The sequence below is a fragment of the Peromyscus eremicus genome, chromosome 8a (assembly GCF_949786415.1).
Source record: "Peromyscus eremicus chromosome 8a, PerEre_H2_v1, whole genome shotgun sequence".
Taxonomy (NCBI): domain Eukaryota; kingdom Metazoa; phylum Chordata; class Mammalia; order Rodentia; family Cricetidae; genus Peromyscus; species Peromyscus eremicus.
Window position 1 is genome coordinate 61,391,626 of NC_081423.1, and position 24,918 is coordinate 61,416,543.

The window sequence follows — 24,918 nt, forward strand, 5'->3', positions numbered from 1 at the left end:
ACAGAGAGGGGGTCTGAACTTGTAGAGGACTCAAGATTAAACCCTGAGAGAAACGCAACTAGGGAGAGAAGAAAAGTGTCTAGTAAAGGAGACTGAGGCATCCAGGAAGCTGAAATAAGAGGATCAAAGAGTTCGAGGCCATTTAGACTACACAGCAAGACCCTGACTCAAAAGCAAAAAACAAACAAAAAACCAAAACCAAAACAAAAAACATACAAAGCAAACAAGCAAGCAAACAAACAAACACAAAAAAGAAAGACAAACCCCTGCAAACCACATCAGGTGCAGTGGTGGATACCTACAGACCCAGCTACTTGAGATAAAAGGAAAGAGGACTGCTTGGATCCAGGAGTTCTGGACACTACTGTGCTATGCTGATTGGGTTCAGCATCAGTTTGATCACCAATTCTATTTTTACCTTTAACCTCTGAGGAGTGAGGAACCACCAGTACACCTAAGGAGGGCTAAGGCAACCCAAGCTGGGGAAAAAAAAAAATTGATAAAAATAGACCCTCCTGAAAAAGGCCAGTGAGATGACTCAGCCAGCAAAGGCACCTGCCACACAACCATGCACACAAAATGACGATATAGAAATGCAATGAAGGTTTTAAAAACTAAATAGGAGCAGCTAGCTCTACAGAGAAAGTCCAAGAGCAAAGTATTAGCAACAGCAATGGCGACAAAGCTTTAAAGAGTAAACTGTATTGACTCTTCCAGAGATTACAGAAATGAAAAGTATCCATTGAATTTGGCAACATTGTAGCCATTGGTGAAGCTAACAATTTTGAAGAGCAGTTAGAAGAGAAGCCAGAATGATATTGACTAAAGCTTCAGTGAAAGATAAAGTTGAACTGGTATAGGCAGAAAACTATGAAATGAGAATTTTTAAAAAGTTAGCTGGACTGTGGTAGCGCGTGCCCTTGATCCCAGCACGGGGGGGGGGGGGGACGACACGCAGCCAGGTGGATCTCTATTATGAGTTTGAAGCCAGCCTGGTCTACAGAGCGAGTTCCAGGACAGCCAGAGTAACAGAGAAACTGCTACCCCTCAAAATAAATAAATTAGAGAATGATGAGGCTGTGCCCAGTAGCACATGCTTGTACTCCTAGCACTAAGGCAGTCTGGGCTACATGTCAAAAAAGATGATAGCTGGAGGGGCCTTTGAGAGACATGGGAACATAATCTGCAAGCTGATGGAAAGAGGGTTTTTTTGAAACATAGGATTTGGTGAATGACATTGGAAAATAATGATGAGGAAGCCAGTGATCATACTTAAACCAGATGGTGATAACATATGTTAGGAACAAGAATATTGCCAGATGGTGTGTGTCTCAAGCCTTTTATCTCAGCACTCGGGAAGCAGAAACAGGCGGTTCCTATGTGAGTTCGAGGCCAGCCTGGTCTACAAAGAGAGTTCCAGGACATCCAAGGTTACAGAGAAACCTTGTCTCAAAAACCAAACCCCACCCCACACACAGCTAGAGCAAATTTATTTGCTTCCCAGGATGTTTCCACCAGACTATAGTTTGTTTTCCTATGAAGAAGCCCCCCCAGGGGGTGGTAATATAAAATGTGACTGAATTTGAGCACTGTACCACTTTCTGATGTGATTAATCCCTTGGTAAAGATTAAGCTCTTTTGGAGAGTATTAATACTTTGCCAATCTAATCTAATAGCCACACAAGCCAATCAAATAAAATAAGCTTATAGTGGTGGGATACTAGGCATGAAAAGGGTCTCTAAATTCATGGCTGAGGGGAAAGCTGTTTTTCTTTGAGACAGGGTCTACGAATGTAGCCAAAACTCAAATTCCATGATCCTCCTGGCTAAGCTTCTCAATTGTTGCTATTATAATTGTTTGGTAGCTAAAACACTGAAGACTTACAAACTGTCAACTTCAGTGTTCAACAGTGGAACTAAGCTTTAAAAAAGAAAAAAAAAATGCTGGGTGGCGGCGGCGGAGGCGGTGGCGCACGCCTTTAATCCCAGCACTCGGGAGGCAGAGCCAGGCGGATCTCTGTGAGTTCGAGGCCAGCCTGGGCTACAGAGTAAGTTCCAGGAAAGGCACAAAGCTACACAGAGAAACCCTGTCTCGAGGAAAAAAAAAAAAAAAAAAAAGGAAGAAAGAAAAACAAAAACAACAAAAACAAACAAACAAACTAATTCAACACCTTCCACACAATGTATAATATTCCCTTGCTGGGGAGGGGTCTAGGCCCCTCCCCTCCCTGAAAATTTACAGGCAGTTAACGGTTGCTAGGGGGGAGGGGCTCACGAGATTCCACCAGTCCTTAGGATCTATAGCAATTCATGGTTGCTGGGGGAGGAGCAATTTCTTTAGGGTAGTAGTCCAGGCTTCTCTGGATAATCCCTCACTGACATTCCTGTAAGTAACCTTCAATCTACTAGTTGAGCTACACACATATACAGAAAAATAAATGAAAGTAACAGGGGATTGTGAAGGGGATCAGCAGGAATGGGGTGTGTGTGGGAAAATGAAAAAAAAAATTACCCTACTACTTTTGATAGTACAGTGACTTCTCGTCTAGATGTTATAGGAGTCCTGCCTCCTAAAGGAAGATAGGCATCAATTCTTTCCGTAACACAGGCAAACTGCTTTACTTAGACAGTTAAATTGAGTACCTGATGTCAAACAAGAATATAAATTTCTGATTTAACAACTCATTCTGATATTTACGGTAGGTCGCAAGTGTTTGAGGAAATGAATTACGCAGGATGGAGGGCTTCAGGTACTTCTATACAAACTCGCATCTTTAGAAAGGGTTAAGGGACTCAGCCACCAGGGGGGAAACAAGTTCAATTATTCAACAATATGAGAAGAGCTAACCTTCAGCACACTACACCAGCCTCATGGCTGAACCATCGAAAAAGTCCGGTAGGATCCAAACGCCCGGAATAATTAATCCGATCACTTGACACCAAGTAAGAAACATTTAGGTCTCTTCTAGTCTCAATTTTTCGCGTGGCCCAGATTCCAGAAGCTACGGGGAAGATGGGATCCCAGAAAGCCTGTTGATTCAACAGGCAACCCCAGTTCACAGGTTCCGGGTGATACTGCGTGGGGAAAGGCCCGAAGAGTCTGAGCAACCACGGCGCTTTTCTGTCCCTTTCCCCGGTAGATCCGGAAAGGCCAGGGCCTCCCGGGGTTCTTCCCGCAGTGAGCACCCCAATGCCTCTTCCCCCTACGGGACCAGGCCCCGGGAGTCCGGCTCGCCACCTGCGCACGCCAGAAACACACCCCAGGCTGAGCTTTACCTGCTTGAAGGTCGCTGTTTCTCCGCTGCGCTAAGCTCCCACGGAAGAAAACGGAGTCGCCGAACCGAGACTGGAAAAGGATAGTCCGGACCCACCGCAAGGGCCCCCGCAGCCGCCGCCGCTGCCGCCGCCGCCGCCGCCGCTACCACCGTCGCCGCTGCTGCGTAAACGTGCTACGTCACCTCCGGCTCTCTGTCATTGGGAGTGGGCGGGTCACTTCTTGTTCTCTTTTTCCCCTCCGGTGTCTAGCGCTTTCTCCTCGAGTGTGCGAACGCTGACTGAAGGTAATAAAGAACGAAGCCGCCACGGAGCAACCAGGACGAAGCGGGGTCTCGAAGGCCACCCGGGCCAGCGTGTTCCTTAAGCCGCTCTAGCCAAAGGAACCATAAAGATTCAGGTTAAGGTGTCTTCACTTCCTCCTCTTCGTCGTTCCGCCCTTAGCTTCCGGTTCCGGGGAAGGGCCAAATTTTCTTGGATGATCAGGGACTCTCCCGTCTAGGATGGCTGTCTTGTCGCTTCTGTTGTTGGGTGGTTTGTGGAGCGCTGTGGCAGCGTCCGACATGGCTGTCGTTACGTGCGGCTCCGTGGTGAAGCTACTCAATACGCGCCATAACGTCCGACTGCACTCTCACGACGTGCGCTATGGGTCAGGTACTGAGGGAGACCAACCCGGGTTGGGTGGGCTGCCTAGGCCGGTGAGCCCCGAGGGGGCGGGGCCTCCAATGCTGAGGGCGTGGTCTTGGAAAGTTAAAGGTGCCCTAGGGAGATTCATGAAGAGGACGATCGAGTTGCTAAGGAAATTAATTAAATCGTAATGTTAGTTTCTGTTTGATGAGTGTGTGCTAAACGTGTTACATAGATACTTTTCAATTTTTAACATTGTGTTGAGATAGTAAAGTTATTTTCATAGGTGAAGAAATAGACTCAGTTATTGCTCAAAGCCTTACAGCTAGTGAATGATGGAGACAGGGTTTAATCCAACTCTGTCCAGGTTTAAAAATCTTTCAGATTCCATGGGCTGCCACTATTTGTGCTGGAGAGAGAGACATATAGAGCATGACAACATATGCTGAATCTCTGGGGTTTTAGACTTCAAGAGCTCACTCTTTGATTACAACCCTTTGTCTTATACTTGTTTCTTAGCTCGTATCTTTTAGCACTCTTTCATTTAGCAATAACTTACTTAAATAACTTAAGCGTTGACAGGCATTGCAAAGGAAAGTCTGCTTTTTATCATATGCAATGAATGCTAAGTATTTGGGGGCTCATTCGTTCGGCGTAGCTTTTTTTTTTTTTTCCCCCGGTTTTTTGAGACAGGGTTTCTCTGTGTAGCTTTGCGCCTTTCCTGAAACTCACTTGGTAGTCCAGGCTGGCCTCGAACTCACAGAGATCCACCTGGCTCTGCCTCCCGAGTCCTGGGATTAAAGGCGTGCGCCACCACCGCCCGGCTCGTTCGACATAGCTTTAAAGAGCTCCTTTTTTTTTTTTTTTTTTTTTTTTTTTTTTTTTTTTTTTTGGTGTCTAGTATTGTTCTAGACAGGAGATACAGTAGTGATCAAACAATTAAACGAGACAAATGGCAGGTGTGGTGGCCGCTATCTGTAATCCTAGCACTCGAAAGGCTGAAGTGGGAGGGTTGTGACTTAAAGATCAGCCTGGACTACACAGTGAGAGCTATCTCAAAACATCACACAAGAAATTCAAAGGCAGGGGCTGGAGAGATGGCTCAGAGGTTAAGAGCACTGGCTGCTCTTCAGAGGGCCTGAGTTCAAGTCCCAGCAACCACATGGTGGCTCACAACCATCTGTAATGAGATCTGGTGCCCTCTTCTGGCATGCAGGCATATATACAGGTATACGTAAATAAATCTTTTTTAGTTCAGAGGCTGGCTAATTAGTTTAGTGTTAGAGTATTTGCCAAGCATTTGGAAGGCCCTAGGTTCTGTCCTCATACTGAGGGGGAATAAAAGTAATGAGTTTCAACATGAGATGTATTCAAGATAATTTGAGTGACTGAGGATGCTGTTTGCTTAGTTAGTCTGTGGTTCCCAACTCTAAGAACCTGTCTGACCAGTTTAGTCCAGGGAATGTATAATCATCATTGGGATATCTTTATATTCTTTATAACCACCTATTCAGGAAACACCTACCTGTATGTCAGGAATATTGCATTCTAATTTAATCTGTTTCCTGTTTTGGATCTACTAAATTAAAATGGAGTTAGAAAAAGGCCCGGTAGACTTCAAATCTTTACCAGTGGTTCTTATGGGTAGCCAGATTTTGAAACCATGTTCACTCAGAACCTTAGGAGAGGAATCTGTGATACAGCGTTAGATACAATATTCTTTTAAAAGCTTCGTTGTTTTTTTGAGACAGAGTCTATCTAGCCCTGGCTGTCCTGCTGCTATGAACTCACTCTGTAGACCAGACTGGCCTACAGAAGTAGTGGATCTCTACAAGTTCTAGGCCAGCCTGATCTATGTAGGGAGTTCTAGGCCAGCCTAGTCCATGTAGGGAGTTTTAGGCCTTCCACGGCTACATTCTGTGGTCAGAGTCTGTCTCACAAATAAAAATAAATTTTTAAAAAATGAAAGAGAGGCCGGGCGGTGGTGGCGCACGCCTTTAATCCCAGCACTCGGGAGGCAGAGCCAGGCGGATCTCTGTGAGTTCGAGGCCAGCCTGGGCTACCAAGTGAGTTCCAGGAAAGGCGCAAAGCTACACAGAGAAACCCTGTCTCGAAAAATAAAAAAAAAAAAAAAAAAAAAAAATGAAAGAGAGCCGGGGGGTGGTGGTGGCGCAGGCCTTTAATCTCAGCACTTGGGAGGCAGAGCCAGGCTGATCTCAGTGAGTTTGAGACCAGCCCGGTCTACAGAGTGACTTTGGTACATTGGGTACATTGCTCAAAACTCCTAACAATTCAATGTAAAGTTGGGACAGTAACAGTACCTGTCTCAGAATAAAATGCATCAGTTATGTAAGAGTGAATATTCAATCAAATAGGATAGGCAGCTTTTAGTCCTACCATTCAAGAGGCAGAGGTGGATCTCTGAGGACAGCCTGGTGTACCTACTGATTTTCAGGCCAGCCAGGGTTACATAGTGAGACCCTGTCTCAAACAAATAAACAAACAAAAATCCAAATTAGGGGCCAGGTGGTGGTGCATGCCTTTAATCCTAGCACATGGGAGACAGGCAGATCTCTGTCAGTTTGAGGCTAGCCTTGTGTACAGAGTGAGTTCCAGGACAGCTGGGGCTACACAGAGAAACCTTGTCTCAAAAAAAAAAAAAGCAACAAAAACAAAAAACTGCAAATTATTCAAGCAAAGAACTTGGATTAGCCCAGTAAGTGATAGTACATTTTTCTTTAAAACCTACGGCTACATGACGGACAGTGGCACACACCTTTAATCCCAGCACTGGGAAGGCAGAGGCAGGTGGATCTCTGTGTTTGAGGCCAGCCTCCTCTACAGAGTGAGTTCCAGGACAGCCAAAACTACTTAGATAGAACGTATCTCCAGAAACAAAAAACAAACAACTACAGCTACATATTTCACTCAGTATTTTTAACGTGTAGAATTGTACTAGCTAAGTAAGGTATGACCGTACAAATGTATATGATCTAAGAGTATTTTAGTTTCAGCATTTGAGACAAGATCTATGCAGTCCTGACTGGCGTAGAACTGCCAGAGGACGATTTGGGGCATTCAGGGTGGGGGTTGTGGGGAGCTGGTTCTTTCCTTCTACTGTACATCCTCAGGATTACACTCAAGCCATCAGGTATGATGTCAAGTACCTTTAACCACTGAGCCAAGTCATTGGCCCCTTTTATATATTTTTTTAAATAAGATTTCTATTATTTTCTATTTGTGTGTGTGTGTGCTGGGTATGGTGATGCACACCTTTACTCCCAGCACTCAAAAGGTAGAAGCAGGCAGATCTCAGAGTTCAAGGCCAGCCTGGTCTACATAGGGAGCTCCAATACAGCGGGGACTACATAGAGAGACCCTGTCTTTATTTTTTTTTTTTTTTTTTTTTTTTATTTTTATTTTTTTTAAAGATTTATTTATTTATTATGTATACAGTATTCTGCCTGCATGTGTCCCTGCAGGCCAGAAGAGGGCACCAGATCTCATTACAAGTGGTTGTGAGCCACCATGTGGTTGCTGGGAATTGAACTCAGGACCTTTGGAAGAGCAGTCGATGTTCTTAACCACTGAGCCATCTCTCCAGTCCCCGACCCTGTCTTTAAAAAAAAAAAAAAAAGACGAATTATGTGCATGTTCAAGTGCTCATGAATACAGGTGCCTATAAGGCTAAAAGTGTTGGGTCCCCTGGAAGTGGAGTTAACGGGTAGTTGTGAGTCTGCACTATATAGGTGCTGGAACTGAATGCCTTCTATAGGAGCAGTATTGTCTCTTAACTATCTCTTGCACCCTTTAACACTTTTTACCTGCGTTCTGGAAATTGATGTTTGGTTGTCAGGTTTGCGTGGCTAGTGCTTTTACCCACTGAGCCATCTCCCTGGCTCACACATTGTTTTTGGGGGGGCATGATCTCTCACTGGGAGCTAGGGCTTTCCAATTTGTCTAGGCTAGCAGGTCAGTGAGCTCAAAGCTGGCTGGCTCCACCTTTCCAATGCTGAGATTACAAGTGCAGGCCACAATGCCCAGCTTTTTTAAGGTGGGTTCTGAAGATAGAACTTGGGTAATCAGGCTTGGTAGCATGTGTCTTTACCTGATGAACCATCTTGCTAACCCACTTCCATGGAATTTTCTGCTGTAACATGTGAAAACGAATTCTTTTCATGTTTATTTTGTATGGGGAGGAGTGAATGTGTATCGTTGAATGCGTCTGGTAGCCAGAGAACAACCTGCAGAAATCAGTTCTTCTTATTATGTGGGTTCTGGGGACGGCCTTAGGCTGTCAGGCTTAGGCAGCAGGTGCCTTCACCCAATGAGTATCTCGTTGGTCTTCTCACACATTTTTAAGTGTATCTCATCTACAGTATATGGGAACATTTAGCATGTTTTAAATTTTAACGTTGTGAAAGTAAAATATTACCAACATAGTGTTTCTTCCCCACCATACAACTTTTGTGAAACTCCTGTGCCTTTTTCTTCTTTTGTCAATTTTGTAGGGCTATGTATTTATTGTTAGCTATAATTAGTAAAGGGGACAGAAAGCTCACAGGCTACTCAGTTTCACAAGGTACACTTCGGGGCAAAGAAAGTCTGGTATTTAAGCCGGGCAGTGGTGGTGCACGCCTTTAGTCCCAGCACTCGGGAGGCAGAGCCAGGCGGATCTCTGTGAGTTCGAGGCCAGCCTGGGCTACCAAGTGAGTTCCAGGAAAGGCGCAAAGCTACACAGAGAAACCCTGTCTCGAAAAAAAAAAAAAAAAAAAAAAAAAAGAGAGTCTGGTATTTGCCAATAATATCCTAGGGTCTCGGTGGACACCTTCCTACAAGCCTATCGTAGGTGCCCCTCAATGAGGGGAAGGCCAACTGGTGGGCCTGTGGGTGATGGTCCCCATCTTGGTAGGACCTTGGTGGGAGCTCAAGCAGTCCTGACAATCACAGCAGCAACTGCTGCTGTCCCTCTTCTCTGTGGTGTGTCATCACCTACTGGGACAGGTCCTTCTGGGGACTGGGCACTCTAGCTGGTATTCCTCTGCTAACTGTTCTCCCAACCCAGGACCTCTGATAGGAGGAGCATGTGGCATCCAAGCAGTGTCAATAGCAGTGTCGATATCTTTAGAGAGTAGCATTTTTCATAATCATGGATACCAAGTTCTCCGCACACAACAGCACCAGACCTAAAACCTGTTTTTCTTCATACTCTGGCCGTTTAGCGTCCTGTCTCTTGATTTTGCTGGACTCCTCACAGTCTCAGGGGATCAAATTTCATATGCTTGTCCAAGACCTTAAAGGTGCAATGAAGACTGAACAAATGACCATCTCACAGGACGTGTCTCAGTCTGTAGTCAACATGTGCAGCATGGTGTTCTACTTAGAGTCATGACTGCTGTTCCACGATAGCCAGTGTTTTAAGGGTGAAATTTCAAGATCCTTAATATCTAGGGAGGATATAAATGAAGGTGTGATGTAGGTTTTCTTTTTCTTTTTTTTTTTTTTAAAGATTTTATTTATTATGTATACAGTATTCTGTCTACATGTAGGTTTGCAGGCCAGAAGAGGGATCTCATTACAGATGGTTGTGAGCCACCATGTGGTTGCTGGGAATTGAACTCAGGACCTCTGGAAGAGCAGTCGGTGCTCTCAACCTCTGAGCCATCTCTCCAGCCCGATGTAGGTTTTCTTAAAACCAATGCAAGCTTGGGAGAAGCTTTACCAGTAGTGGATGGGTCCTTGATTGCTCCATCACATTGAAAATGGCTCTTCAGAACCAGGTATCAGGCATCTCCAAACTGCCTCCCTCTCTGCCTTACCTTTTTTTTTTTTTTTGCCTGCAGGTAGTGGGCAGCAGTCAGTGACAGGGGTAACCTCTGTGGATGACAGCAACAGTTATTGGAGGATACGGGGGAAGACCGCCACAGTGTGTGAAAGGGGAACCCCCATCAGATGTGGCCAGCCCATCCGGCTGACACACATCAACACTGGTCGGAACCTCCACAGCCACCATTTCACTTCACCTCTTTCTGGAAACCAGGTGAGGGGACATGCAATGGTCAGTCCTGATACAGAGTCACAGAACTTAGGGAAGGAATCTTTCTGTGTGTGTGTGTGTGTGTGTGTGTGTGTGTGTGTGTGTGTATACACGTACACACATACATACACACAACATGGAAATTTATTGGAGTGACTTACAGGCTGCAGTCAAACAATGGCTAGTTATGAATGTAAAGTGCAAGAATCTAGTAGCTGCTCAGTCCCATGAGGCTGGGTGTCTCAGCTGGTCTGCTGGGATCCCAAAGAAGGAATGGATGTGCTGACAGGCGAGGGCAAGCAGATGAAGAACAAACCCTTCCTTCTTCCATTGTCCTTATATACCCTTCCAGCATAGGTGTGGCCAGATTAAACTGTACCTTCCAGCCTCAAGGTCTGGATTAAAGGCATGTGTCTTCCCACCTCAAGATCCGGGTCAAAGGCATGTCATCTTCTTGCCTCAAGATCTGGATCACATGCAGGGCGATGGTGGCGCACGCCTTTAATGCCAGCACTTGGGAGGCAGAGCCAGGCGGATCTCTGTGAGTTCAAGGCCAGCCTGGGCTACCAAGTGAGTTCCAGGAAAGGCGCAAAGCTACACAGAGAAACCCTGTCTCGAAAACAAAACAAAACAAACAAACAAAAAAGAATCTGGATCACAAGTGTGCCCTCCATTTCTGAATTATAGTTCATTCCAGTTATGGCCAAGTTGACAACCAAGAATAGCCATCATATCTGCTCTGCCTTGCTCAGTTGACTTGTTTGATCTCTTGGTTCTTAACTCACTCACTCCATCCTTCCTTCTTTCCTTCTCTTCCTTCCTAAATATGGTTCATTTCATGAATTTGTGTGTCCTCCTTGAGCAGGGACCGTGCTGATCTCTGTGTCATTCCAACTTTAGTGTATGTGCTGCTAAAATGAACATATTAACCCTTTCTTTCTAGGTGTAGATGTTCTCTTTTCTGCAGACTTGGAAAAATGATTCTGTCTCAAAAGTGTGAAGAAAATTGTTTCTGGTCAGAGTGGAAACTTTACATCTAGACCAAAGCAAGAAATAGGGAGGAAAGTCAGAATAGAATACATTAATATACCATCAAGTTTTGACAAGTACTGCAATAAAACTAGTGTTTCCAAATTTATAATGAAGAGTTTTGCAGGGCTGGAGAGATGCCTCAGCAGTTAAGAGCACTGGCTGCTCTTTCAGAGGTCCTGAGTTCAAATCCCAGAACCTACATGGCAGCTCACAACCTTCTGTAATGGGATCTAATGCCCTCTTCTGACATGCAGGTGTACATGCAGACAGAGCACTTACACATTAAAAAAAAATAATAATAATAATAAATAATCACCGAGCCATCTCTCAAGCTCCATCTCTATGCTACTTTTTAAAACCTCATGCTTTCAGGCACTCCTCAATGACGCCTTACTCCAAACACAGGTGTTTTTTATTGCTCTGTGTGCGTGTGCATGCGCAGGTGCAAACATTTGAGGTCAGAGGACAGCTTGTAGGAGTTGGCTTTTTCTTTCCACTTTGTGAATCCCAGAAACCAAATAAGCAGTGAGTACCTTCCCTACCAAGTCATCTCTCTAGCCCTTTTTTTTTTGCCTTCTCTTTTTAACTCAACAGGATTTATTTTTTACTGTCTGGGAGGAGGCCACAGTGTGGTGTCAGAGTGTTGATTGGCAGATTTCTCTGGGGCCTCACTTTGCATTTGCAGACCATCTGCCCTAGTTTTCCCCTGTAACTTATGAAACAAATGTGCTACAGTTAACGTAGCAGTGCTGACACATTATCTCTAACCAAAGTCCATAGAGTATTCTTTTTTTTTTTAATTTTATTTTTTATTTTATATGCATTGGTGTTTCACGTACATGTATATCTGTGAGTGTGTTGGATCCCCTGGAACTGGGGTTACAGTTTTGAGCTGCCATGTGAGTGCTGGGAATTGAACCTGAGTCCTTTGGAAGAACAGCCAGTGCTCTTAATCACTGAGCCATCTCTCCAGCCCCCCACTCCCACCCCCACCCCCGCGCCCCCATAGGGTGTTTCTTTAGTTTTTTGTTTTAAGATTTATGTGTATGAGTGTTTTGCCTGCATGTATGTATGTGCCTCCCATGCATACCTAGTGCCCTCAGAGGTCAGAAAAAGGCATGAGTCCCCCAGGACTGCCATCACAGATGATTGTGAGCTGCTGTGAGGGTGCTAGGATCCAACCTGGGTCCTCTCGAACTGCACCTAGTGCCTTATTTGCTGAGCTATTTCTGCAGCCCACATTTCTTTAGTTTTGTCTAATGTCCTTTTTCTGTTACAGGATATACATTTAGTTGTCGTGACTCATTAGGTTCCTCTAGCTGTTAGAGTTTTTAAGATCTTCCTTGTTTTCACTGACTTTGACCATCTTGAGGAATGCTAGTCAGGTGTATTGTTCATGCCCCACCTTTGGAATATAATGTTTTCTCATGATAAAAGCCGTGAGGAAGGTCACAGGGGTAAGTACCATTTTTATCACATCCTATCAAGGGTGCATTCTGTCAACATGATTTGTGACAGTAATTTTGACCTTGCTCACCTGGCTTTACAGGGTTTCTTTTGTAAAGTCATGCTTTCATTTGGTTCTCTGTGAAGTCACTGTCTCCAGTCCACACTTTGGTAGTTAGGGGATTATATTCCTTTATATTGTACTGGAATAACTACAGAAATTATTTGGGTGTATGTGGGGGGGTGTCTTTTCTCGATTCACTTATTCATTCATATCAGTATGAGTTCATGGATATATAATTTGTACTTTGAATTATAACCCAGTATTAACTGTCTTCATTTTATTGTTCAAGTGGTTCCAACTTTGCCTTTGGCAATTCTTTCAGGTGACCTATACATCCATCTCTTTGACAGAATCCTATTTTAAAGCGCTTGCTTATTTTCTGGCACTACAAGATGTTCAAGACTCATCTAGTGTATTTCTTGGCCCACTTCTGAAATCCTCTATTTCCTCGATGAGCCTGCTTCCGTTGACTGGAGAATGGTCTTAGAACCAAGCTCCAGGCTCTTCCCAAGCTTGCGCTGCTGGATTGTTACTTCTTCTATGTCCTCTCACCTGGCAGAACAAGAAGTGGATGTTTGTGCTGTCCCTTCCCCACAGAGTAATAGTTAGAATGAAGTTAAAATAAATGGTAAGAGTTTGTTTAGAAGACCAGATGCAGTAGTGTGCACCCAGAGTCTCAGTTGTTTAAAAGGAAGATCACTTGAGCCCACACGGGCCCACAGCCATCTTGGACAACTGAACAAGTCCATGTCTCTAACAACAGAAAATTAAGGACTACCAGCAAGATGGCTTAGTTGGTAAAAGCACTTGATGACCTGAGTTTGGTCTTGTACCCACCTACCTTGTGAAAGGAGAACCAACTCCATAAGTTGTCATCTGACCTCCACATGCATGCTATGGCATGTCTGTACCCACACATAAGTAACATTTAAAAGGTAAACAGGAAAAAACTTAGGAATAAAACACATGGCAGATCTAATATTAATTTTAAAAGTAGGATTTGGGTCATAATCTAAGAGGACAAGTTTTCTCTTGTGCCCTTCATGTCTTTTTATTCCTCCATAGTTTATTTCTTTTTTTTTTTTTTTTTTTTTTTTTTTTTTGGTTTTTCGAGACAGGGTTTCTCTGTGTAGCTTTGCGCCTTTCCTGGAACTCACTTGGTAGCCCATGCTGGCCTCGAACTCACAGAGATCCGCCTGGCTCTGCCTCCCAAGTGCTGGGATTAAAGGCATGCGCCACCACCGCCCGGCTGTTTATTTCATTTTAAAAATTTGTTAACCAACTGGGTATGGTGGTACACGCCTTTAATCCCACCACATAGGAGGCAGAGGCAGGTGGATCTTGGGTTTGAGGCCAGCCTGGTCTACAGAGTGAGTTCCAGGACACTTAGGACTGTTACACAGAGAAACCCTGTCTTGAAAAACAAAACAAACAAACAAATAAAACCCCAAATTTGTTCAACCACAACAGAAAGTTCCCGTTTGTTTCTTTTGGACAATTTTATTTTTCTTCTTCTCGACTCCTTATTTAATCTATTTGGAGACAGGGTCTCTTGTAACCTTGCTATCCTCAAACTGCCTATCTAGTGGCTGATCTTGAACCCCTGGTCCTTCTGTCTCCACTTCCTGAATGGTAGGCTACGGGTGTGCTCTACCATTCTGAGTGCCATTTCTCCCCTCTCCAGACCTGTCAGATTGTTAATGTCGCCACTTTCTGTCTTTCAGGAAGTGAGTGCCTTTGGCGAGGAAGGTGAAGGCGACTATCTGGATGACTGGACAGTGCTCTGTAATGGACCTTACTGGGTGAGGGAAGGTGAAGTGAGATTCAAACATTCTTCCACCGAAGTTCTCCTGTCTGTCACAGGAGAACAGTATGGTCGACCTATAAGTGGACAAAAAGAGGTACATGGTATGGCCCAGCCAAGTCAGAACAACTACTGGAAGGCTATGGAAGGCATCTTCATGAAGCCCAGTGAGTTGTTGAAGGCAGAAGTTCATCATGCAGAACTGTGACTAAATCTTCTGAGCCACACAGTGTTTGTAGACATCTGTTGCTGCTTTACCCTGGATTCCCTGGTCCAGGTCCTCGGAGCAGTGGCTAGGCCCCCTCTGAGATGCAGAGGCACAGTAGAAAGCAGTGGCTGCGTTTGGACCCGCAGCCCTTCACACTTGAATTGGTCGCTCTCCCAGGTTTGGTCAGTTCTCAAGAGAGGACTTGTTTGTGATACTTTTCGTTCGTACTGTTAAGAGAAAGCTGAGGAACTTCCCTCTTAGCTGGGAAATTTTACTCCTTAGGCATCATGGATTATTAACTTGTCTGATTTTCCCCTATTTTTCTTTTTCCAAAATGATAAATAAAAAAATAAAGGGAATTTTTGTTTGGTTATTTATTAGGGGGGCTATTTCAGGATCTGCCTACTAAATCCTCAAGTCCTAATGCTGTGGGATAGTCTTTCTGTATGTTGTGAATATGTGTTGCTATGATTGTTTGATAAATAAAGTTGCATTGGCCTATGGCAAGGCAGGATAAGGTTAGGCAGTACATTGAAATTGAAGACTCGAGAAAGAAGGGTAGAGTCGAGGAGATGCCAGCCTGCTACCCAAGGAGCAACAAGATGCCAGCAGACCGGTAATGCCACGGCCTCGTGGCAACATAGATTAATAGAAATTAGTTAAGTTATAAGAGGTAGCTAACAAGAAGCCTGACCCATAGGCCATACAGTTTGTAAGTAATAGAAGCCTCTGTGTGTTTACTTGGGACCAAGCAGTTGTGAGACTTGGGTGGGAGAGATTCGTCCTGACTGCAGGGCAGGGCAGGTGGGAGAGATTCATCCTGACTGCAGGACCAGGCAGGACCAGAGAAACTTATGGCTACATCCTAAGATTTTCAGTATGCTGGGAATCTTCACTGTGGGCCATTTTACAAGGTTTATTTGCATATAAGCCTTTCTCTCTGTACCTTCACTTCTTCCCCAGCACATCTTTATTAAGACCTTAAGAGTTCAGCATAGGGCTGGAGAGATGGCTCAGTGGTTAAGAGTACTGGCTGCTCTTCCAAAGGTCCTGAGTTCAATACCCAGCAACCACATGGTGGCTCACAACCATCTCTAATGAGATCTGGTGCCCTCTTCTGGCCTGCAGTCAAACATGCTGTATAATGAATAAATAAATAAATAAATCTTTAAAAAAAAAAAAAAAAAAAAGGAGGACACCAGAGGCCAGCCACCCAGCCACCCAGCCACACAACCACACAGCCAGCCATGGAGTATGAAGGAAAGAAAGATACGTAGAATAAAGAAAGGTAAAAAGCTCAGAGGCAAAACGAAGTTAAGGAAAAACAGGATAATTTAAGTTAGAAAAGCTGGCTAGAAACAAGCCAAGCTAAGGCTGGGCATTCGTGAGTTAAGAATGAGTCTCAGCCGGGTGGTGGTGGCGCACACCTTTAATCTCAGCACTCGGGAGGCAGAGCCAGGCGGATCTCTGTGAGTTCGAGGCCAGCCTGGGCTACCAAGTGAGTCCCAGGAAAGGCGCAAAGCTACACAGAGAAACCCTGTCTCGAAAAAACCAAAAAAAAAAAAAAAAAAAGAAACTTCAATCCTTTTCCGAAAATTTGTTTTCTCAGTAAATTAGAGCCAAGAATTAGGATGAGGTCCCTGTGCTGCCCTCTCTGTCTCTGTTCTACTTTTGTTGCGCTGATTCCTTGTATCTCTTCAGAAAGAAGAAGAGAACTAATAAAGTGAGTGTGGTAGTGAAGGGGAAAATAAAAATGATAAGTTTGATGGGTGTGCGCCTTTAATCCAGCACTTGGGAGGTAGAGGCAGGCAGATCTCTGTGAGTTTGAGGCCAGCGTGGTCTACAGAGTGAGATCCAGGGCAGCCAGGGCTACACAGAGAAACCCTGTCTCAAAAAAAAAAAACAAAACTAGAACAAAAGAAGAAAAAAAGATTAATGTTATTAAGGATTTACCAATTAGTTTGCTTAGAAACATATTAGTTACACAGAAATAAAATTCAGCTGAAGAAGCACTGCTTTGCTGGGCAGTTGAAAGGAAACAACTCCAGCTTCTTACAGCTGCCCAGTTAGGCTTCATACCCACTATCAAAAAGAGCTTGCCTCTGCTAGGCACTTCAGAAAAGATGACCCTGGCTGACAGTCGCTTATTAAGCCCTGTGCCGCTTCTCAGGAAGGGCATAAGCCTGCCTGTCTGTCTGGAGATAAATGTAACAGTATCTTTAAATTGTAAATCTCACCATTTGTCCAAAACAACCAAACTTAACAATTTCTGTCTCTGTAAAACATGTTTAATTGCTCAAAGTGTCTGGGAACTAAAAGAGATTTGTAGATGAAAGCATACGTAAAAATGCAATGTTAGAGCTCAAACCTATATATGCTGTAAAGAATGCTTGTTCAAGGCTGGTGCTCCAACTATTATTAGAAAGAGTTTCCTTTATTAATCTCTGAAGTGCTTGGAGTGACTTTTTACTAGGAGAAATTAATCAGCTATTTCAAAGGTAACCCTAGTACTTAGGTGGCTGAGACTGGAGGATTATGAGTTCTAGGCCAGTTTGAGCTGTACTGGGAGACCTTGTCTCAAAAATGAAGGGGTCATGGTAGTACATGCTTGTAATCCCAGCACTCAGGAGGCAGTGGTAGGAGGATCACTACAAGTTTGAAGTCAGCCTGGTTTAAATATCAAGTTCTTGGCCAACCAGGGCTACATATTGAGACCTTATCTCAAAAAGCTTTAAAAGGGGGCTGGAGAGATGGCTCAAGAGGTTAAGAGCACTGGCTGCTCTTCCAGAGGTTCTGAGTTCAATTCCCAGCAACCACATGGTGGCTCACAACCATCTGTAATGAGATCTGGTGCCCTCTTCTGGCCTGCAGGGATGTGTGCGGGCAGAACATTGTATACTAAATAAATAAATAAAATTAAAAAAAAAAAAGCTTTAAAAAAAATGACAACTTTTCAAGCTGCAAGTTGGCTAGGAGTAGAGACTTGTGGGGGAAGAAAGGAATCGATAGCTACTTTAGCTGAGTGAACAGATTGAATAAGATGTATAGAGGGCACAAGGTCCTTGTACTCACAAATAAACACTAGGGAAACAGGAACGTTTAAACACTCAGAGTTGCTGGGTGATGGTGGTGTACGCCTTTAATCCCAGCACTCGGGAGGCAAAGCCAGGCAGATCTCTGTGAGTTAGAGGCCAGCCTGGTCTACAGAGTGAGATCTAGGACAGACACCAAAACTACACAGAGAAACCTTGTCTCGAAAAAACCAAAACAAACAAACCACCCAGAGTTGTCTCCTAAACAGAGGAGACATACATCTGTTTTCCACCCAGAAATCTGGGAATGGATATAGTTAATAGCCTGGTGATCTGTGCTCTCTGTAGATCCTGGACATTCCTGAATCCCCCAGACTATTGTGTTTATCCCAGACTCTTCCTCCCTAGACCTTTATCTTGAGTATTCTCAGTCAATAGAACCCAGCCTTATGGAAGAGGTCACATGTACTTTACAACAGCCTAGGTGACCTCTGTGCTGTCTGTAGGGCCAGGCCACTCCTGACTCCCACAGACTTCTATGTTAATCCATCATTCTTCCTACCCCTTACATTGAACGTTGTTTTCAGTCAATAGAACACATCTTTATGGAAAAAGTCATATTACTTTGTAAAGAGTGTCAATGTAAACATGTCTTAAGTTTTATTGCATACACGAGATTGAGTTAATTATCACAGAAAACTGTTTTTCAAAATTATGCTGTGCTGAAATATGCCTAAAATATTCTGCCCAGTGTCAGATTCTAGAAGTGTGTACCAATACCTGCTACTGAGTCTCGTTGAACCAGGCTTGCTTCTTGCCCCGTTCGGATTGTTACTCTGCTGGCCCTAGTGTTTGTAGAGACCCCCAAACGATGAATTTGAGTAGGGAGATGTGTTGTGATACACCTCTCTGTGACCTGGGTGGAGTTCTTGGACCATCCCTGAGCATTGAGAGAACACACTTGAATGCAAGGTCAGAGGACAACTTGTGGGAGTTAGGGCCTTCTTTCCATCATGTGGGTTTTGAGGATGGAACTCAAGTAAGTCCTCAGGCCTGCCAGAAAGTTGAGCTGTCTCACAGGTCCTGAAGTTGTTATCTGAAGGGACCAAAAGAGAAATTCTGAGTAAAATCTGGAAGAATCGTATGGAGATTAGGACCTGAGAGCCAAGAATACAAATACTCCATAATACCTTGGAACCGCCAGGATGTCTTTATCTTGTACTGTATTAGTAAGCCATTATTCAGACACTGACTCATGAGAATAATCATAGCAGCCCTTATCTACTTCCTCTGTTTTACAATGAAGAAAGCAAAATTCACTCTGACCTGATTTGACCTTGAACTCTCTATTTCATGTAATTAAAATTGCTTCTCAGATAATTTGTGAAGCACAGAACAATATTCACTACTTCTGCTATATTCCACCCTGGCCTAGGTCCAGTTCTTGGTTATGCTATACATCGCACAAACCTAAAACTAAATTGTACAGAATGGCTCTTTGCGCGCAGCGTATTAAAAGATACTAAGTGGCCAGAACAGTGTTCAGACAGTGAAGGACATAGACTCCATTGTTTTCCCTGTGGGATGAGGTGATGTCTGAGGTCTTTCAATTACCTCTTGGGTTTTCTCTTCAATCATTTTGCAGAGAGGATCAGGTCTGACCTAGGGACATGTAACTTTTAGCCAGCTTCCCTGACAGACTCTAAGAAGCCAGGCGGGCTCTTAACTGCCTTAGGGAATGTGTTTTGGAAGCGGAACTCCACGAGGCGGATATGAGCCACCTCCCAGAGCCAGGCACCAGACACCGACCTCTGCCCCCTGCGCCAGCCTGGAGCTCCTCGGTGGGCCTGGAAGGCTGCGCCCTGGGCGCGGCGCTCAAGCCAGCGCGTTCGCGGGCCGCCCCGCCCCCGTCTCGGAGCCACGCCCCCACTCCGCGCAAGCCGCGGGTCGGCCCCCTGCGCGCTTGCGTGCGGGGGGCGGGGCGCGGAGGGAGCCATCCGGATGGTCGGCGATCCGCCGGGGCGGGGGTGCGCGCGCGCAACAACGCTTCCGCGGCCTGCGTGTGCGTGCGCGGCCGAGGCCAGCCGCGGCGCTGTGCGGTTCCGGCGTCGGGGCCCGGCATGGCGGGGGTCGGGGCCAGGCCGGGCCGGACCCGGACCTAAATGCCTCTATTTCTCTCCGCGCTGTTGGTCTTGCTGCTGGTTGCGCTCAGCGCACTCTTCCTAGGCCGGTGAGGGGCTTCCAGCCACGACGGCGCGGGGGCCGAGGAAGAGGGTTTGGAGGAGGCGCGGGCTGATCGGGTGCAGTAGGCGGAGGGGGTGGCAACGGGAGGGGGCGCTCAGCCGGGCCTGAGGTGAGGGAAGGCGAGATGGGGGCGGGGTGGGGGGCGCTGAGGCATCGGGCGGGGCCCGAAGCAGTGCAGAGGCCAGGAACCGAGTAGGTGTGTGTGAGGAAGGGGTCTCCCTCGGTGGTCTCCTTTCCTGCTCCGTTCGCCCCGAAATGTCCTCTCCCCAGATTGCGAAGGGCACCTGCAGCCCCGCCCTGGAGAGAGGTCAGGAGGACTGTCTGTCTAGGGAAGAGCCGTATTTGAGTTGTCCCAAGTGTGACCTCTGCCTTTTTGCAAGCGTCTGCAGGGTGGGGACGCAGACAGCGACCCTCTAGGGAGTGTGTGGTGACGTATTTAACGCGGCTGCCTTCACTTTGACTGCTTTTGAGGACCTCTTTTTACTTTGGGTTTCTAAAGATTTGAGGATTGCTTTCTTTTTTCTTTTTTCTTTTTTAGTCCTGTCTTAAATGGTGAGTTTAGTTTGTCTGGTTTCGTTTGAATTTAGGGACCCGTAGTCCTAATTATTGTGGCTACAAGTATGTGACATAAAAATGCTTTAGGAAAATCGGAAAGTTCCCAAGAAATATCCGGCTTCAGGATACCACCCATTGCAAGGCCTTTCCAGAGCCAAACAGGGGAGGGGGTCTTAAAATTAAACTTGATTTTTATGCAGGTGGCTTGTGGTCCGATTGGCCACCAGGTGGTGTCAGCGGAAGTTGCAGGCAGAGCTAAAGATTGGATCCTTCCGATTTTTTTGGATCCAAAATGTCAGTCTTAAGTTTCAGCAGCACCAGCAGACGGTGGTGAGTTCCGGGAATCAGTGTGTGTGTGTGTGTCTGTGTCTGTCTCTGTGTCTGTGTGTGTCTGTCTGTCTCTGTGTGTGTGTCTGTGTGTCTGTCTGTCTCTGTGTGTGTGTGTGTCTGTCTGTCTGTCTCTGTGTGTGTCTGTGTCTGTCTGTCTGTGTGTGTGTCTGCGTGTGTGTGTCTGTCTCTGTGTCTGCGTGTGTGTCTGTCTCTGTGTCTGTGTGTGTCTGTGTGTGTGTCTGTCTCTGTGTCTATCTCTGTGTGTGTGTCTGTGTGTGTCTGTCTCTGTGTGTGTGTGTCTGTGTCTGTGTGTGTATGTGTGTCTGTCTGTCTCTCTGGGTGTGTCTGTGTGTGTTTTGTTGGGGGACAACAAAACAAGTGGCTGATCTAGTTAAATTTCAAACTTTAGTTTCCTTCATGGGTAGTTTTCCTAGTTAACTCCACCATTGTTATTTCTTTGTCAAGAGGATCTTAGGAGCTACTTGGAGGATGGATGCAAGTTGTTTAAAGTGTTTATAGGGCTAGACCTGGTAGGATGTACCTGCAATTCTTGCTACTGAAGGTGCTGAGGCAAGAGGATTATAAGTTCAAGGCCTGTCTGGGAAACTTAGCGAAGGCTTGTCTCAAAATTAAGGGAGTTGGAGTGGTTCAGTGGTAGAGCCTGGCATATTCTGGGTCTTGTTTAGTATCTAGCACCAAACAAAATAAAAAGACACAGAGTATCCAGGGTATGGAAGAAAGATATAAGGCCAAGCAGTGGAGGTGCACCCCTTTAATCCCAGCACTCAGGAGGCAGAGGCAGGGGCAGGCGGATCTCTGTGAGTTCAAGGCCAGCCTGGTCTACAGAAAGAGTTCTAAGACAGCTAGGGCTGTTACATAGAGAAACTCTGTCTCAAAAAATCAAAAAAAAAAAAAGATATAGAAGAAACAGGAGAAAGATAACAGGAAACAGCAGACTTACTGTTCTAATTTAAGAGAGGAAATAGGGTGGCGACATATCCATAAAAGAGAGCTACTAAGCAAATTTGACTAACATCATCATGAGGAGCAAGATACCCAGTGCTGGTCAGAGAAACCAGTGAAAGAGCTGGGTAAATTTAGTGGGAGGCCTGGTAGAACTTCCTCCTCCTGTGACTCAGGACCTTTTCAGGTTTATAAAGCTGCCTTCCTAGCAGCCAGTGTACACAGCTTTCTTTCATATTGTTTTAGGAAATTGACAACTTGTGGATTTCCAGCAAACTCCTTAGCTATGATCTGCCGTGAGTATTGGATGTCCTTACTTCTGCCCTTGGGGAATCTTTTGAGGTTGAGCTTTAACAATGAAATTATTCTGCTGAGATGTTTCAGTCAAGGGGGGAGGGAGTTCTTGCTGCAGGCTCCCATTAGTCCAAGTGCAGCTTGGTGAGATCTGCTGAGAACAGCGGAGGTCTCCTCTGTTGTTTGAGCTATAAAGAGCCTGGAGAGTACTGTGCGGGAGGAAAGGAGACTGCTCTGAAGGGGATGGACCCGATGTAATGAGGCTTCTCTTCTGGGCAGACACTATGTGGCCTTGTGCTTTGGAGAAGTACGCATCAGAACGGACCTACAGAAGGTTTCTAGCCTGTCTGCCCCATTCTCTCAGAACACGGAGGGGGAGCAGAAGGAGCTGTCCCTCAGCCCATCCTTGTTGAAGATCTTCTGCCAAGTGAGACCTCCTTCTGAGATTCTTTTTAGAAATTAAATATTTTTATTTTTGTGTGTGTGCTCATGCATGTGTCAGAGTGACCGAAGAGGCTAGCAGAGCGTTGGATCCCGTGCAGGTGGCGTTACAGGCAGTTGTGAGCTTTGGGGTTTGGGAATTGAACCCGAGTTCTCAGGAAGGAAGCCAGTACTTGATGAGCCATCTCTCGGGCCCTGCTTCTGTTATTCTCAGCTATAGCCCAGGGATGGTTGGTTGACTTTGGACTGGGGGTGGCTTTTTTTTTTTAAACTATTTGGGGGGATAAAATGCTAAGTACTTCCTTCCTTTCTCAGCTGGAAAGGAAGAGTGATGCCTTTCCAGTAATTGTTGCTTGACCTTATTCCTCCTCCCAGCTGTTCTCCATTCATGTAGAGGCCATAAACATCATGGTTCTCAAGGTGGCTACCTCTGAGTCCTTGTGGCACATCCAGGTCAGCAGAAGCAGATTCCTTTTGGACAGTGATGGGAAAAGGTGAGTGGTTGATGGAAGAGGGTCTGGTAGTGTCCTTGTCTGGAGTTGCTTTAGGAAAATTGAATGTCAGAGCCTCCTTACCTGGGTGGCAGGTTCTCATTCTGTACAGTCTTGAGAGGCCAAGATTGGATATTTCTGCTTGCCTTGTCCTTCCTAGAGAACAGATTAATGAGAGATAATTAATCTCTTGTGGGGAAAGGGATCAAGAGTTTTTTATTTTTGTTTTGAGACAGAGTCTCACTATACAGCCCTGGGTGTCTTAGAACTCTGTATGTAGACTAGGCTGTCCTTGAACTCACAGAAAGCTCCCTGCCTTTGCTTTCTTCCTGAGTGCTGGGATTAAAGAGATGTGCCACCACCCCCGGACTAAATGCTTTTAATCTTTTTTCCTTCCCAGTCTAATCTGTCAAGTGAACCTATCAAAGATCAATAGCAAAATCTTGAAGAGTGGTCAGCTGGTGAGTGTCATGGTTCTTCCGATACGCCATTTCTTCTTAAGCATAAGATGGGAAGGAGTTAGAGTCCTTGTGTTCTAGAGTCCCTAACCATTGTAGCTCTCTTTGTTTTGGGGGAGACTGTTTTGTCATGTATAGCCATGGCTGGCTTGGTATGTAGCCCAGGCTGGCTCTGAACTCATGGTGGGCCTCTTACTCTTTGAGTACTAGGGTTATAGGTGTGTATCACCACACTGGCTTCAGACCATTACAATTTGACCTAAAACTTCAAAATTCCCTACACAGGAGGATACATGCCTTGTAGAGCTCTCACTGGCCCTGGACCTGTGTCTACAGGTGGGCATCAGCAGTTGGCATCTGAGGGCTATCACTGTAGATGTGTGGACACTCCATGCTGAGCTCCATGAAGGTCTCTTCCATAGTCAACTACTGTGTCAGGCCCCAGGCCGGATCTCCAAATCTGTTTCTTGTTCAGGTAAAGTTTAGTCTTTGAGCTTCTTGTCTGCCTTATTCTCGGGTTATTTTGGAAGTAGAAAAAACAGTGTTTTCACCATTTGAGCAGGTGTGAATCATTAGACACTGTGACCTTTGACTCCTAGGTAATTAGAGGAAATGGGCATTTCCTTGTTCTGAGTCAAAAAACTAACATTCAGTGGTTATTTACCATGAGTTAGACCTATACTTTGTGTTTTATGTACGTTTTCACTACATTTTCTGTATTTTACAAATAAGAAACAACCCTAGAACAGTTAGCTAAATAACTTGGCTGACGTTTTATAGTTAGTGAAAATGGATGCAAATTATTTGACAGTCAAGTCCATATGTTTTCCATTATACCTAACTATTCATCATACTGTTGATGCTTTTAGAGTCTGGGGAAGGAAGTACACCAGATACCCAGATCTGTAATGTTATTGGCCATGTGTCCTCTTGGGCATTTGCTTAGCCTATCTTTTTGTCTTCCTTTATGTGTGAGGATTTGACCAAAGAGGGCAGGGCTGGGAGGATTTGTTAAGGACTAATGGTTCTCATGTATATTATTCATTCCTATTTCCAGATTTGACAGAGAACTCTGCTGAACCAACTCTGCCTGGCCTATACCTCCTCCAGCAGCTGCCAGACCAAGTCAAAGTGAAGATGGAGAACACAAGTGTGGTGTTGTCTATGAATAGTCAAAAGAGGTGAGGTCTCACCTGTGACTGTGGGGGAGAGATAATGTGCGTTGTCCGCTAGGTCTCCATGACTAGTCTTAGTATCTTCACTGAGCTCATCTGTGGAGAGGAAGGGGGAATGGTATTCCAGGTCTCTCTGATGTAGACTCTGTCTCTGGTCTAGGCACCTGACTTGGACACTGAAGCTGCTGCATTTCCTATACCACCGTGATGAGGATCAGCTGCCCCTTCGAAGCTTCACAGCCAACTATGATATGGCACAGATGAGCACTGAACTACTACTAGAAGGTTCATGGAAGGGGTTACTGTTACTAAGGGAGGAGCAGCATTCTGTGTTAATACCCTACATGGTTCCATAATTTAATGTCATTGTAGTGGGTAGGAAAGGAGGGACCATAATGAGAGAAAATGACCCCTAACTCACAGCTGTTGATGACGATTTACTCA

At 45.2% G+C, this 24,918-nt stretch overlaps 3 protein-coding genes and 1 non-coding gene across 4 annotated transcripts in view; 2 read left to right on the plus strand and 2 right to left on the minus strand.

The window, feature by feature from the left end:
- Supt6h (SPT6 homolog, histone chaperone and transcription elongation factor) overlaps window positions 1–3,939 on the minus strand; it is a 30,207-nt gene extending 26,268 nt beyond the window's left edge. The window contains exon 1 of the mRNA XM_059270677.1: window positions 3,277–3,939. The gene's annotated coding sequence lies outside the window, so the exon portion shown is untranslated. The remainder of the gene's footprint in view (window positions 1–3,276) is intronic.
- Sdf2 (stromal cell derived factor 2) lies at window positions 3,722–15,115 on the plus strand. The gene is made up of 3 exons (XM_059271284.1): window positions 3,722–3,927; window positions 9,744–9,940; window positions 14,204–15,115. Exons 1-3 carry the CDS (start codon window positions 3,777–3,779, stop codon window positions 14,489–14,491), a joined length of 636 nt encoding a protein of 211 aa, XP_059127267.1. The 5' UTR covers window positions 3,722–3,776; the 3' UTR covers window positions 14,492–15,115.
- Window positions 10,758–10,861, minus strand: LOC131918101 (U6 spliceosomal RNA). The gene has a single exon (XR_009380849.1). It is a non-coding gene; the product is annotated as a U6 spliceosomal RNA (small nuclear RNA).
- A 4,490-nt stretch (window positions 15,116–19,605) lies between the features above and the next one.
- Window positions 19,606–24,918, plus strand: part of Bltp2 (bridge-like lipid transfer protein family member 2) — a 31,814-nt gene continuing 26,501 nt past the window's right edge. The window contains 9 exon segments of the mRNA XM_059271285.1: window positions 19,606–19,753; window positions 20,523–20,652; window positions 21,862–21,911; window positions 22,189–22,336; window positions 22,726–22,844; window positions 23,242–23,302; window positions 23,585–23,774; window positions 24,357–24,480; window positions 24,635–24,759. Of these exon segments, the coding sequence (XP_059127268.1) occupies window positions 19,686–19,753; window positions 20,523–20,652; window positions 21,862–21,911; window positions 22,189–22,336; window positions 22,726–22,844; window positions 23,242–23,302; window positions 23,585–23,774; window positions 24,357–24,480; window positions 24,635–24,759 (1,015 nt within the window). The 5' untranslated portion in view covers window positions 19,606–19,685.